This window comes from Ochotona curzoniae, unplaced genomic scaffold (genome assembly GCF_017591425.1).
Source record: "Ochotona curzoniae isolate NIBS_2020 unplaced genomic scaffold, NIBS_Ocur_1.0 patch371, whole genome shotgun sequence".
NCBI classification, from domain to species: Eukaryota; Metazoa; Chordata; class Mammalia; order Lagomorpha; family Ochotonidae; genus Ochotona; species Ochotona curzoniae.
The window spans coordinates 717,570-733,272 of NW_024466941.1; the positions used below are offsets into that span (position 1 = coordinate 717,570).

Below are 15,703 nucleotides of genomic sequence, written 5' to 3' on the forward strand. Positions count from 1 at the left end.
GGTGCCCTGCATCCTTGGATGGCATATATACATGTATATACCTGTGAGAGCTAAACCTGACATCCCATCAGTCATGAGAGGATTCATCGCCTCTTGTGCCTTACCGCTATCCCGGCCGTTAACACACCCACCCTTGGCCTTACATACCCACCCTTTCTCTGCAACTCCACATCTCATAAATGACAAACTATTTCAAGCTAGTCCTAGTGTTCAGCTTTCTCCTCTTATAGTGCATTTCAATAAATTTGTCTTAATTCCTAATAATAATAATAACATCCTTCAGGACTTGAGAGAGAGTCTTGCCCTGACGTGCGTCCAAATCCACATGAGTATGGAAGACTTGAGCACAAGATACTTTGAAGACACAGGAAGGCATTATTTTATCACTCGAAGTAGCTTCTTGAAACTCCTGGGGACATTTGCACACATTGTGCGGTCACGAGAGGACACGATGCAAACCAAAAGGTAAGACTTGGAGGCCCAATCCTGAGCAGGTGCTTTATATCAGTGCTCGTGTGGGGGTGGGAGGGGGACACAAGGATTAAAAAAATCTGCCCAAACCTGCCTTTCAGTGGTAGACAAAGTCCATCATTACAAAAAAATCTTAGAGATAAGGAAGGTAGATATTTCCTTTGTACTTGTTCCAAGGCTGCCTGCATCAAGACAGGGCTGGCAGATTTGGCAGAAAAACTAAACGCCCTTAGTAGATTCAGACAGTTTATTACAAAGAAATCAAAAGTTTCCATGACCTTTGTCCCCTGGGATGATACCCAAGTAAAAGGGGTGAGAGGCCTGAAGCACAGACGGGGACACCCACTGTTGAGGGCTGCAAGACGTGCTGCAAGCAAGCAGTAATCCCGGGGACAACGAGAAACACTGCCAGTTGTGTACATGCCCTGCCTCAACTGGCCAGCGACAAGCTGGGGCAATGAGATTTTCCATCGCCAACAATGATGCTTAAGAATTTAGACTAGTTTGAGTATGACACGCCTGACATGTATGTAAGAAATAGCAGCAAGGCCCAGCACAGTGGCTCAGTGGCTGGATCCTTGTCTTCCGTATACCGGAATGCCATATGGGTAACAGTTTGTGTCCTGGCTATTCAACTTCCCAACCAGCTCCTTGTTTGTGGCCTGGGAAAGCAGTGGCAGATATCCCAAAGCCTTGGGACCCTGCACCCACCTGGGAGACCCAGAAGTGACTCCAAGTTCCTGACTTCAGACCAGCTCAGCTACCTGGGGAGTGAACCAGCGGACTTGGAAGATCTTTCTCTCTATCCTCCTGCCTGTAGATCTGCCTTTCCAAGAAAAAACAACAACAACAAAAACTAGTAGCAACCCCAGAAGCAGCATTTTGCTGGTGTTATGGCAGGGTCTAATTTGAACTAAGTTTTTGCTAAAAAGGCCAGATGTAGGATGACTGGTTCAATATCTGCATAATTCATAATTTAGAGTAGTTGAGCTAGTCTAAATATGATGAGGCTGGTATAGAGGGAATCATACCAATGTTTGGAAAGTTAGTCTTGTCATGTTGTTTTAAGTAGTGATCAGGGAAATTACTGAGGGTCCTGAAATTAAGATGGCTGTTGATCATCAGTTGAACTGAGGGTGGCTGTCTGGATGCCCAACAAGCGAATGTTAGGAGGGATTCATGAATTCTTCTCCCACTAGAATGGAAGGTGTCCAACCCTCTACCACTCGGACTTGTTGCTATCCAATCATAGCCATGTGGTCAGTGTGACCAGTGCCCGTCACACTCACTGCACCCTTTCTGTGTTCCCCATCCTGTCTGACCCACACTCAGACACAGCCCTTAGCAGTTTCTCTCTTACAGATCCTCACTTGTATATTCTCACTTACCTATCCTCTACTGTCCTAGAAGGACCACCTTAAGTCTATAAACTAATACATGTGACCGTTAGCATTGGTTTCCATAGATAGCAAGTTATGCTTGGTGATGAAATGACCAGACTGCAGTTTCCTAGTGCCCAGCTCTTCTTTGCCCCTCAAAAATTCCAGCAGCCCAGTTTCCCAGGAGAAATAATAGCGAGGCTTAATTATGTGGTTTGGACCTCCGAGAGCCAATCTACTCTGAAACTCATAATTAACTTATTCCATTGAAAGCCCAAGATTGCTTGTGCTAAGCGTATGCCCTTTGCGGAACCTCACGCTTTCTCATTTCTTCCATAAGACTCCATTTATTTTTAATGGCACCTGTTCTTTACCAAATAGAGGAAATCCCCCCGACCCTGCTGTTCTTAGTTTTAAAGAAATCTCTTTTTATCATAAATTTTTTCAGATGTTTTTTCTACACCAATTAAAACAAGCTTGAGATCTTTCTTCTTTACACTGTTAATATGGTGGACGAATCTGATTGGCTTCCAAATATCAAGCCAGTGCTGCATCCCGGGAATAAACCCCATTTGATCATGATATATAATTTTTTTCATCTATGATCAAATTATATTTTCTGCCATTTGCTATATTTTTTAAATTTTTAGATTTATTTTTATTTGAAAGGCAGATTTACAGAGAGAAGGAACAAGAACCTGATGAACTGGTCCAATGATCTTAAATCCACAGGTTCACTCCCCAGTTGGCTGCAACAGCCAGAGCTGAGCTAATGCAAAGCCAGGAGCCAGTTACTTCTTCTGAGTCTCCCATGTGGGTCCAGGGGTCCAGGGACTTATGCCATCCCCAACAGCTTTCCCAGGCCACAAGCAGGCTAGATGAGAAGTAGAGCAGCTAGAATGTGACCTGAAGCCCATATGAGATGCAGGCACTACAGGTGGAGAACTCACAGACTATGCCACCATGCTGGCCTCGACTTTGCTATATTTTACACCTCCTGAAATGATAGGAGCAGCCCTGATCTGAAAATCTAAACCCTCAGAATCTTTTGAGGTTCAGAAAGTTTCAGATTTGGGGACACTTTGAATTAGGGCTGCTCAGCTGGTAAGGTGATGGTACTCAAAATTTGAAAGACTGAAATCTGAGACACTTCTAGGCTCGGGTATCTTAGAGAAGGGATACACTCCAACTGTCCTTTTTATTTCCTCCAGGAGTCGTTTCTTTATGGGTCTGTCCAAGATCCTGGAAGCAAGCACAGTGGTTATAGACATGCAGAATAAACTGGCAATCCTTGGCCCTCAGATAGAACAGAAAACGAAGGTAGGCTGGGTCTGAAAACCCTGTGAAGGGAACAGGCTCTGAAGGCAAAGGCAGTGTGCAATCCCTGCTTCCTTATGCTTTAGCTCTGTAACTGGAAGAAATTATTTAGTCATCTCTACCTCAATTCTCTCATTTATAAAATGAGAGAAAACAACAACAAAATAGGGTGACAGTTATATTTAATAAAATGTATTGATTGGTTGAAAACTAACCATTGAAGCTTTGGTAAAGCATCCCTAAGTGTCTTTAAATCTATCTGGAAGGTTCTGTGATAATTTGTAATTGGTCACATGTTTGAAAAATTATCACCCATGGCTATTCTTTCATACATTGTATGAAATGATGTTTATGGGCCTGGTCCTACGTATATTTCAGGAAACTATATTTCAGGCTTGTTTGAATGAGTTTTATATCAGTGAAATGTGCTGTTGAAATTTTTCATTTCCAAAGAGGTCCTAACCTCTTAAAGCTCATTGTAAGACTTGTTCTATTCATTAGGAAAGAGAAATCCTAAAGGAAAAAATAAGGAAAGATTCACAAATCGTTGAGAAAGTTCAGATACTTGTCAAACGGGATGAAGAAATTATGGCGGAAGAAGTAAGAATTGTGGAAGAGTATGCTCAGGTAAAACTAAAAGCCCATTCATTATAAAAATCACTCAGATTTGCAAACCTACATCGCATAAACGCCTGCCCATACTTTAAAAGCTAACTTACTTGAAACCATCTCATGGAACCTCCAGACCCAGGCACAGGACCTTCTGATGTGCTGAGTTTAAGGGGGTACCCCCATACACCCCTCCCAGACATGGAGGCTCCCCTCCTTCCTCCTGGGACCACTGATGCCCACAGACCCTGCTGTGTCAGCCACCTGCAGGCAACACTCCTGGGCAATATGTCATCAGTGCAGCTTCATTTCAGTGTTTCATTAGGCTGAGCTTCTTACAATGTTGAGATTATTATTTTCACAAAATACAAAGTAACTAGTATATTATTTTATGTGAACAGGAATATTAACTAGAATAAGCAATCACAGCAGAACACAATTTTAAAAGTTAACAGTTTTTGGGCCCGGCGCGGTGGCGCAAGTAGTTAAAGGTCCTCGCCTTGCACGCCCGGGATTCCATATGGGCGCCGGTTCTAATCCTGGCAGCCCCGCTTCCCTTCCAGCTCCCTGCCTGTGGCCCTGGAAAGCAGTTGAGGACGGCCCAAAGCTTTGGGACCCTGCACCCGCGTGGGAGACCCGGAAGAGGCTCCTGGCTTCGGATCGGCATAGCATCGGCCCGTTGCGCTCACTTGGGGAGTGAATCATCGGACGGAAGATCTTCCTCTCTGTCTCTCCTCTCTGTATATCTGCCTTTCCAATGAAAAAATAATAAAAATAAATCTTTAAAAAAAAAGTTAACAGTTTTCACAGAAATCATAAGATTTAGAAATTGTTTGGGAATTTACTTCTTTACCTATTACCATGATACTTTTTTGGGATTTTTTTCCCCCTACTGGATACTCTGTGATCACTTCTTCATATGATAATAATTTTGTAATATCACCTCCTATAGCAGTTTCAATCAAAATGTATTTTACATTTTTAATAGAAGTTTCTTAGGGTTTCATAACTCATTGAAAGTGTTAGGAGCTTTTTAAAATATAAATTTAATATAATCATTAATGGCATTTTAAGATCCCATTTGACACAGAGGGGAAAAGCGAAAAGAGAAATGAGTTCTAACTATAATCAAGGTATTTTGCTTTTGCAAGCTTCATAAAGAAAGCTGACCCTGCCAGCATATTGGCAAAGTTCCTTCCAGGCCTTGGGGGACGGGGCGCATGTAACCGTGTGAAGGACTCGCGCTCGCACTGTGCTAGTCGTGCAATTGAGTCGCTCAATAGGGAAGGGCTAGAGCATCTCTGGGACTAATAGACAAGGCAGGATCCGCTTGGTGGCGCTGCCTTCGCAAGAGGAATTGAAAACACTGCACTTGGCCCCCCCTCCCCCCAAGCGTAAATGACTGTAAGAATGTCACTTTGTATTTTCCAAATCCAAGTATTTTTTAAAATGTGAGATAATTAACAGCATCCATGTGCTCTCAGGGTTTGTTTTTGTTTTTGTTTGGTTTGGTTTTGGATCTTGTTTTTGTTTTTGTTTTACTGCAGAAAACTGCCAATGAACTAAGAAGTGTGATGCCAGCTCTAGGCAAGGCAATTGGGGCTCTGAACGCCCTGGATAAAGCTGATGTCACTGAATTAAGGTAAGTTTCTGTGCGGTTAGAAAAGCTCAAAATAAGATGTATATGCACAGTAGAAGTTAGTAGCCCTATATCCCATTTTTAGTAAGTCAATTCTACCAGTCTTGGTTTAAGTTCTTTAGTGACTTATACTGTATGTTACCAATTATAAGGCAAATGAATATGTTATGTGCCCCTTCTGGGGGAGTAATGTTGTAAAACCATGATGTATTCTCTGTTGTAAACTGAATCTCAATCTCTGAGACAGACAAAAAAAAAAAAAAAAAGTTCCTCCTAGAACCAGTATAAACTCCGGCTTACTCCCGCTTTAGCTGAAAGCTGGGGCCCAGTAGGAGACTGTGTATTTGAGGCTGCAGTGCCAGCCACTACCACACGGTGTCGTATGGGAGACACTCCTGCTTGCTGTGTGCTTTCCCTAACTCAGTCCTCCCAATGTGGTGGAAAGTGGTGAAAGCCACGCTTAAGGAAATACAGAAGAAATGGGGTGGCATACAAACATCCCATCCTGTAGGTACTCATTTGAATCTTTGGAAACCTCAAATTAAGAAGTGTCTAACCAATTAGACAATGGAAAATTGTCTTATGTCTTAGAATGTATTGGATTGTCTATTTACAGAAAGTGCTATTTCAATACAGGATGTGGAAATTCTGAGAAAATACACCATCTTATTTCTGATGCATTATCCACAGGGTAAGAACTGAAGATAGCAGAGGGGCTATTCAATGCATTTAGTAGTGTGTTGTGCTGACAATGCTGAAAGTCCCCCTGACCTTAAAGAGCAACGACACAGACACGCACTCATCCTCATGTGCATTGAATGATTAATTCAGTTCAGCCGAGGTTGGTGTACCTTGTGAGGGGGCAGCAGCTAACAGATGGGGAAGGCCTCTCTGATGCTGCAACAGAGAACTGAATGAAGTTGGGAAGTAAACCAAGCAGGTGTCTGGAGGGAAGTGTGTGCCAAGCAGAGGAAATGGAATATCCAAAATGCTTAAGGCTGACGTGTGCTTGGTGAGTTTCAGCAACTGCAGAAGACCCAAGATGACCAGAAGGGGTGTCAGGAGCTGATATCAGAGAAGTATCAGGGCTGGTCCTCTCCAACAAAGCAACCTCCACCCCAACCCCCAAGCACACAGCAGAAGCTCCTATTCTCTTACAATTTCCCTGGCAGATATTCCTTTAAGAGTAACCTGCTCATCTCCTGCAGCTTAATTTCAGAGTGGTTGTATGTCACAGGGGTTAAGCTCACAGGCTCTGACAGTAACTACAAAAGCTAACGAAAACCAGGCTTATCCTTACATGCACCCCGTTTGTTGGTCAGTTGGTTGCTTTGCCAAGAGTCTGCACTGTGATGTTGCTAATGGGCATGTAACTCAACATCTACATGCCTCACAGAGGAGGTTGCCTTCCAATGCCACGTCTGCTATTGCTGTTGGGATATGCAGTGGGCACCTCCAGCAGGTGCCAGCTCAGCTCATCTTCCACCCAAGCTGCTATATCTATCATCAAAATACAAATGCCAGCCATATGACAGCTTAATCCCTTGGCACTTTGCAATGTGAACCATAAGAAGAGAGAAAAAGATAGTGCGAAATGCAGATGGCGATAAATCATTAAGGGTCCGAAACAGACTACTGAGGAGTAAAGGAGAACTTGAAAGCAGATTGCCAGTATGGACGGGTCTCTGCATCAAGAGCATATCGAATGAACTAGAGTCAATTGGATCATACTTTCCCTTTAATTTACATTAAGATTTCAGAGATAGTACATTTCATCTCAATATATTGACAAGTTTACTTTAAATAGTCAAAATTGAGAAAAAGTTTGTTGTTGGAACTCCCACCTCGCCTCTGTGGACTTCATCTCTCTTTTCCTGCTGCTTCTTTTGTTGTCTTTCTCATCATCAAATCTAAGAAAAACAAGCTGAAAAACTAGTTAAAGTGTGAATTGTTTAGTTGTTGAGTCTACCAGAAAGCGGCACACAGTTTCCAAGTAGACTAGTGAAGAGAATGAAGGTTAGTCCGAACAAACGCATAGATTCTGGCACTGATAAGCCCTGTAGATAGAAGTGGTCTCTCATGTCGCCTTCCTCCGTGGGAGGCTTCCTGCGTGTCCTTCAGTTAGGGAGACTCAGTACCCTGTGTGAGTCCTCCCTTCTTGTTCCAAGTCCGGATTTGTCATTAGTAAACCTCTCGTGGTTTGTCATTAGTAATTCCTCCTTGGGGAATGTTTTAGTCTGAACCCTGGTTTTCCTAAGCAGCAGTTGGCTGGCTAATGGTGCCGTGGCACCTGATCGGCCACAGCTAAGAGGCAGCTGCCTGTGTTCCGGTAAAGCTGAATTCCCATCTGCTTTCTTTCCCCTGACTTTGCTTCATCCGTGATCTTCGTGGTAGGCCTCTGAGGTTAGGATGGAGAATCATCAGAGGATGTGTTTGAAGAGGGTAAGACCACACAGGAATAGCAGAATACGGCTCTGCACCTCTGCAGCTCCTCCTGCAAATATACAGAAGTGTCTCAAGTAGTCAGCTGTAAATCAGTACAGGAAGGAAATAGACAGGTTTCCATTTGTAAATAACTCAGAGGAAAATATTTTCGTAGTAAAACTAGTCTAACTCAGATATTGTACAGATTTAGATTTTATGAGTATCAACTGTTAGAGATGAATTAATGGAGAACATGAGAGGCTATGCAGAACTGAATTTTAGTTATAACAGGGCAGCTATCATCTCACAGGATGACACACCAAAACAGAGTTTTATACTTTTACAAAAACATAGTGCAAGTGGTGGGAAAGCAGGTGCACGGAGCACAGATTAGCTGAGTTTCCACAAGGTCAGAGCAGCCCATAACAGTTCCAAGCAAAGGGTAAATAAGTAGCTCTCCTGTGGGAAGAAGGAATCAGGCAACATTCCAAGGGACAACAAAACATCAGACTCTGGGGTCAGGTCTTTGCATGACTCCAGACCCACACACAGCCTTGCATGTACACAGGGTATCCTCTGCCTTACATCTCTTAGAACGTCTGCCAGGCATCCACATCAGTCATCAAAACAAATCTCCAATATTAAAGACACCCGAATTTTAGTAACCACATAAATAATAGAATGACTATATGGATGGGCAAAGCAGTTCTCAACCACACACTTGTTAAAACAGCGTGTACGTTGTCTCCTGAGATAGTTTGCAGGTGCCTTTGACTTAACTAATGAAGGTGGTGGTGCTTTGGCCCTCTTTGTCACAGAGCGTATGCACGGCCTCCCTTGCTTATACTGACTGTCATGAAGGCGGTGTGTATTCTTCTGCAAAGAAAACCTAACTGGAAGACAGCTAAGTTACTGCTTGCAGAAACTGGTTTCTTAAGAAAATTGATTAACCTTGACAAGGACAGCATACCTGATCAGGTAAGACTGTTGATCCCTAAGTAATGTCTAATTGGTGAGTTGTGCATTTATAATCCAAAGAATCCATTAGAAATGTTAGCATGGCTATTCCACATTAGAGTTGGAAGACGGTGGGAAAAGCTGAAAGCACAGAGAGGGCCACATTATTCGAACTTAGCAGATTGCCTGGGAATGTCAAGGAAAGCCCTGTGTCATTGAAGGCAGAATGTCTTTGAACACTGAGGAATAGAGAATTAATAGAGGCTCATACTGGGTGGAAGCTACCTGGGGGCGCAATGTGGGGAGGGGTTGTGTTGTACCATGAATTATGATGAGTGGATTAGCCTAAGAGTTTTCCTTCTCGTAAAGGCAGGGCCAGACATTGCCCTGTGTGCTCTACAGATATTAACTCATGTAGTAAGGGAAAGCAGGAGTAAGGAAGGTAGGATAGTCTGGGTTTCGCTGTAGCAGATGTAGTTCAGAAGAAGGTAAATTTACTGTACAACTTCAAGGAGACAGAACGGAACTGAACAAGTCCGAGATCTTCAGAATGTTCATGGAAATGCGTATCATGAAAAAAAAAAACTGGGCATTGATTTAAAATATTTTTAACATCAAAATAAATGTTTCTCTTTTTTTGCATATTTTCATGAGCTTTTTAAAGTAACTTTCAGGCACCAGGAGACTGGGGCAGGTTATGCTGGGCAAATGAGTCTTATAGAAGGAAGGGGTATGGCAGAGCAGGCAAGTGGTCCCAAAGGTAAGAGAATCCTTCAGCCGCTGTATCTGTCATCCCTTGTGTGAGCGTTTGGCACAGCAGCCACGGGACACGGCCAGGAGTACCTGTGTTGGTACCAAGATGTGGCTGATGCCGTACTGAACACTGGAGCCTGTGGCCTACATGGCAGAGGCTGGGAGAATATCCAGCCTGAGGGACACATGCAAGCTGGGAGTCAGCTCACAGGTGGGCTGGCCACCTCTTGCTAGTGAGTGGCGCTGTCCTAGGCTGACCGGCTGAGTGAGTGAGTGAGCAGTATCTTTCGTGTAGAAGAGCAAAGCGTTCCCTGGTGTTACAGGACTTCCCTTGGACAGACTTTACATAGCTAACAAGACAGGTAATGAGTTAGTTGTGACGATGACTGTGCTGTTAGGGAAATGCAGGACAGGATGTGAGGAAGGTGCATGTCTTGGCAGAAGGTTAATGTCATCACCTTTATTACTCATGAATGAATTCAACAAGGACTTGTTCTCCAAGGAATTCTTAATAAGTAGGATTCCCTGTGGCTTTGTTTGCATTGGCAATTAATTAACAGCTCATATTCTTTCTTACCTGGAAGAATCTATTTCCTGACCAATTTAGATGGAAGATGATCCATTCTCAATTTATTATTTGTGTCATCATCATAGAAAATATTAATCTCATCATTAAAAGATTGTTTACTTGAAAGGCGGAGTGATGCGGATAGGAGGAGGATAGAAATAGCCGCTATGGGGAGTAAATCCTGCAGGGCAGCCAAGGACAAGGCCAGGCTGAAGCCAGGAGCCTGGAAGAACTTCTGGCTCTCCCACATCCAGTGGTAGGGGACCAAACATTTGGGCCATCATCTACAGCTTTCCCAGGCACATTAGCAAGGAGCTGGATGAAAAGAAGAGCAGCTGGGACTCAAACCGACACTCAAATAGGGTTCCAGTAGCAGTGATAGCTTTTAACCCATTCTGTGACAATACTGGCCTGGTTGAAGATGAAAGAATCTCTATCTGAAAAAGATTTCATTCTGGTTATGACCCCCAGGAGTTCAGGAGAAATCCTGTGTTTTTCTGATTATAGCAGTAAAACAGCACCCACCTTTTTGCAGAGGTGGGTGAATCTGTTGGAGTATAAACACAAGCCAAGCAATGTCTCAGCCCCAAGCCACACCCGGGCACCCCACCATTCTTGACTAGACTGACCTTTGGATGTGACTGTGCCCCATCAGTATGAGGCCAAAGACGGAGGAAGGTATCCCTGGTAACCCACACACCAAAGTGCATGGAGGGACTGCAGACCTTCGACACCAGAGGCCCCAAAGTCAGAAGAGAGTTCACCTGTTCTACTGGTTTCAAATGCAGTTCACCTTAATGAAAGCGATTCTGCAGCAAGGACAGCAGCAACAGCAAGTGTATGTCTTTGGTTCCACTACTGACTAATAGTTGGATCAAAACTATATCCTACTGTAGAGTGAGGAAAACTTCATTTCAGTAATACTTCTTTTGTTGTAAGAATTTATTTATTCCTTCATTCTTGCATGCATACTGTTAGCAAGAGAGGAAGTGATCTTGCAGAGCCAGGAGCTTTCTCTGGGTCTCTCACAGGGATGCAAGGGTGCAACCTTGTGGACCATCTGCTGCTGCTTTCCTGGGTGCATTGGCAGGATGGTGGATCTCGAGTGGAGCAGTTAGAACTCAAACCAGTGTTCATACGAGATGTCATCACAGGCAGCTACTTAGCTTGCTGTACCCCAGTGTAGGACCAAATAATACTTCTTTGTCATGTAACCCATAAACTGTATTATTTCTAGGTTTTCATGAAGCTGAAAAAAATTGTAACCTTACCTGATTTCAAACCCAACAAGATTGCTCTGGTTTCCATTGCCTGTTGCTCGATGTGCCAGTTTATTATAGCTTTGAATAACTACCACGAGGTCCAGAAGGTATGATTGTTCCACCCAAGTACCTGCAGTGGTTTGAAAGGGACACATCGAAGTTCCAGAAAGAATTTCTACTTAATAGTGTTCAAATGAGCTTCTGTGGGAAAAATGCCTGACAAAAATGCTGCAGTCACATGTATTATACCAACTCACACAGGTGTCAAATGCTCCTATTACATCTTTTACTGTGCTGTTGTTTGATTTGTTTGTTTTAGTATGTATGACCATAATATGTTACTTTATATTCCTTTGGTACACATTAATTCCAAGAATATTTATTTTCCATGGTCAATGCTTATAAAAGTCTTTCAAACATAAGTGGCACCTTTAACAGTAAACTTGACTTTCTTAACCCTTGAATGTTCTGACATTCTCTTTAAGCTGGTGGGGCCCAAGCAAATCCAAATAGCTGAAGCTCAAAATATTCTTAAAATCTCACGGAAAAGGTTGGCTGAAAAGCAAAGAGGCTTACAGCTGGTAAGCAGTGTTTTTACTTGATCAATGCTCAATACATTTATGAACCAGACAAAAATGTGAAAGAAATGTGATTATTTCAATAGAGCTTATGAGTTAAAAATGAAATGGGAACAATTACACAGTGAAGAGATTGTAGGGAATAAGTAAATAATGTGGGTAAAAACCTTCCACATTAAATATATATATATGTGTGTGTGTATATATATATATATTTTTTTTAACTTGGAAGGCAGAGCAACAGAGAGAAGACAAAAAGACAAAGAGAGAAAGATCTTCCATCTGCTGATTTGCTCCCCAAATGCCTACAACAGCCAGGACTGACCCTGACCAAATTCAGGAGCCGGAACTCCTGAATGTTTCCCAGTGGATGGCAGAACAAAAAGAATCTAGATATGTTAAAACTTTTTTTTTTAAACAAATAACCAAGACTCTTCAAATGTTAAGATTGGAAGGAAGCCTAGTACAGAAGAATGGTGGTGTTTTAAAATACCAACTACAGTGCCGAGGGAATCATTTCATTACTACAGTGTGCATTTTCATTGATAATATAATATATCTGGGAAGATTTTCCAGGATGTGACTATAAAATGGTTCCAGCTCTAGTTACATATGTGATAGACTCTAGAAGAACATGAGAATAAGTTTTTTTCTCAATAATTATCTTTCAGATTGAAGATCATTTACTGTTGCTACAGGCAACCTATAAAAATATTATAGCTGAAAAACAGCAATTAATTAGTTCAAGAAGACTGGCCATCAGATGCTTTCAGTGTGCTTCTGTCTTACCAACTGTCCTGGAAGATGAAAAAGTAAGATTTCCCATGGCTTTATACCTTCCTTACTGATTCATCCTGGGTTCAACAAACCCCAAGAAGTTATTTCCACTGTGAGCTACATCATATGCCTACTCAAACGTTTTTACTATTCGGTTTGTTATTGATAACAACCAAAGGTGATTCAAAGAAGGTACAGGTGTTCAGGGTGAGAAGCCTTGAAACAGAGGTAATGACTATAAAGATCTAAGATTTTCTCTTGGTCCTAAGACATCAGCATGCTTTTTTTGATGAGAAGAAAAATAAAAATTTTCAATGAATATATCATGAGTCTTCCTTCTCTCACACTGACACAAGCGAAGTTGATTGCATACCAACAGGGTGAGGCCAAAAGAGAGGAAACATCATCAGGATGGAAAAAGGAAATGTCATTTTGTTCTGTTGCTCTTCCAACCCCTCCCTCATTTTCTGGTCTTTTTATTTCTTATCTGATTCATCTGCCTTTTCTACAACTGAATCCTTCATAAAATGACTACAATCTGGGTTTAGTGGTACCTGAACTACTTCAAGGAGTATTACAAACATTGTTCAGATTGTTTCAATTTCATGCAATTGTTTAAATAAATACATATCACATAATATTTTTACGGGACACAGAGAAGAAAGATAACATATGTAATATACAAATCAAATATCACAGTGGGTGTTGTGGAACAGTGCATTAAGCCATCAACTGTGTCCCATATCAGGGTGCCAGGCTGAATCCCAGCTGCTTTGTTTCTGATCTCATTTTCTGATGATGCCCTTCGGAGACAGTGGGTGATATCTCAATGCTTTGGCCCACCTCTCCCTCATGGGAGACCCAGATAGAATTCAAGGCTCTTGGTTTTGGTCTAGCCAAGCCCCCAGCTCTTAAAGACATTAGGGGAGTGAATCAGCAAACAAAATTACTATCTCTCTGTCAAGTGGATGAAAATAATTAAACCTGGACCCAGCACAATGGTTCCATTAGCTGATGCTCCCCCTTCAAGATCCCATATGGGGGTACCTGTTCATGTGCTAGCTGCTCTACTTCCCATCCAGATCCTTGACTGTTGCCTAGGAAAGCAATAGAGCATGTCCCAAAGCCTTGGGACCCTGTACCCACATGAGAGACCCGGAAGAGGCTCCTGGCTGCTGGCTTTGGATCAACTCAGCTTTGGCCATTGTGGCCATCTGGGGAATGAACAAACAGATTGAAGGACTCTCTCTCTGTCTCTCATTCTCTCTTGTAGATCTGCCTTTCCAATAAAAATAGATTTAATCTTAAAAAAGAAAAAGTAAAACCTCTTTCTGAAAATGAATATAATGGCCCTGAAAAGTTGGATGCTGTCCCAGAGGCAATAGAATCTTACCATCATCCCAGACTTGAAACTTCAAGTTCTTATCAACATACTTTGTTCATTGCCCAAACAAGTTCTTGCGTAGTTGAAGAAGGAGGCTGGCTAGCTGGAGAGTATGAGTTCAGTGTTATCTACACCCTCAGAAGCTTTATAATCGGGAGTTCTTTGCTTCAGCTTGTCTAAACTACAAGTACTTTATCTTAAAATCAGTGCTATTTACTTAGCAGGCTACTGACGGTGTCCAATGAGATTCTCAAAGTAGTATCTAGGAGATGAGTAAAGATTCAAAAAATACTTGGTTATGCTCTTGTTGAACACTATTTCTGTATAATTAATTTATATTCTCAAAATTACCTTGTTTTATTACCTGAGAGTTCAAATGGCTGCATATCTGTATTAATAAATATAACACTATTGAAAACCCCAAGGACTAGTGTTGCTCTCAGAAAACAGTTCATTTTAAAATATCCTTTTTTTTTTCTTCACAGATTTGTTTGAAAGCCAGAGTTGGAGAGGAAAAGACAGAAGGAAAGATCATCCATATGCTGGTTCATTCCCCATACGGCCACATTGGTCAGGGCTGATCAAGCCTAAGTCGGGAGTCTTGAACTCCAACCAGGTTTCCCACGTGAGTCAGGGCCCGAGGCCTTGGGCCACCTCAGCTGCTTTCCCAGATGCGTTAGCAGGGAGCTGGATGGGAAGTGGAACAACTAGACTCCTACCAGTGCCCAATGGGATGCCATTGTCAAGGCAGCAACTTATCCTGCTGTGACACAAAACTATTCCCAGATAGAATTCATTATGAATTTCTGTATATTAGAGCTTGAGAACATAATAATCATAACTTGTGGGTCCACCCTGGAGATCATTAATCTTAAAAGTAATAGGTGTGTCATAGTAAATAGTAAAAATTAGCCCAAGTACTGGTACATTGGCTCAACTGGCTCATGCTCCCCCTCCAAGTGCCAGGATCCCATGTAGATGCTGGTTCGTTTCCCAGCTGCTCCACTGCCCATCCAGATCCCTGCTTGTGGCCTGGGAAAGCAGTGCAGGACAGCCCAAAGCCTTGGGACCCTGCACCCACATGGGTGACCCAGAAAAAGCTTTTGGCTCCTGGCTACAGATCGGCTCAGCCCTGGCCATTGTAGCCATCCAGGGAGTGAAGCAGCAGATAAAAGATCTCTCTGTCTCTCCTTCTCTCTTTAAATCTGCCTTTCCAATAAAAATAAATAAAGCTTTAGAAAAAAAATCTGGTCAAGAAATTTAAAGTGAACACATTTGTATGACACGTGTGTATTACATCCATGGAACGGTATGTTGTATATGGAAGGTTCACTTGTATCTTTTCTGCACTCAGACTCGATGGCAAGAAATAATCAGTCACCTGGACAGCAGATTGCAGGGCCTCTGGGGCGACAGCCTCCTCTCCGCAGCGTGCGTTGTCTACAGCGGAGCCTTGACGCCAGCCTTTCGCCAGTTGGTTGTGAACAAATGGCAGGATTTCTGCATTCAAAACAGCATTTCTATGTCTTCCAACTTTTCTTTAGTTGACGTCATGGCCCAGAAGTCTGAGGTAGTAACCTGTCTT

At 42.5% G+C, this 15,703-nt stretch overlaps 1 protein-coding gene across 1 annotated transcript in view; it reads left to right on the top strand.

The window, feature by feature from the left end:
• LOC121167455 (dynein heavy chain 14, axonemal-like) overlaps positions 1-15,703 on the top strand; it is a 404,109-nt gene that overhangs the window by 350,791 nt on the left and 37,615 nt on the right. The window contains exons 59-67 of the mRNA XM_040996873.1: positions 284-465; positions 3,062-3,170; positions 3,669-3,794; positions 5,324-5,418; positions 8,658-8,817; positions 11,355-11,486; positions 11,865-11,960; positions 12,629-12,769; positions 15,473-15,688. Of these exons, the coding sequence (XP_040852807.1) occupies positions 284-465; positions 3,062-3,170; positions 3,669-3,794; positions 5,324-5,418; positions 8,658-8,817; positions 11,355-11,486; positions 11,865-11,960; positions 12,629-12,769; positions 15,473-15,688 (1,257 nt within the window). The remainder of the gene's footprint in view (positions 1-283; positions 466-3,061; positions 3,171-3,668; positions 3,795-5,323; positions 5,419-8,657; positions 8,818-11,354; positions 11,487-11,864; positions 11,961-12,628; positions 12,770-15,472; positions 15,689-15,703) is intronic.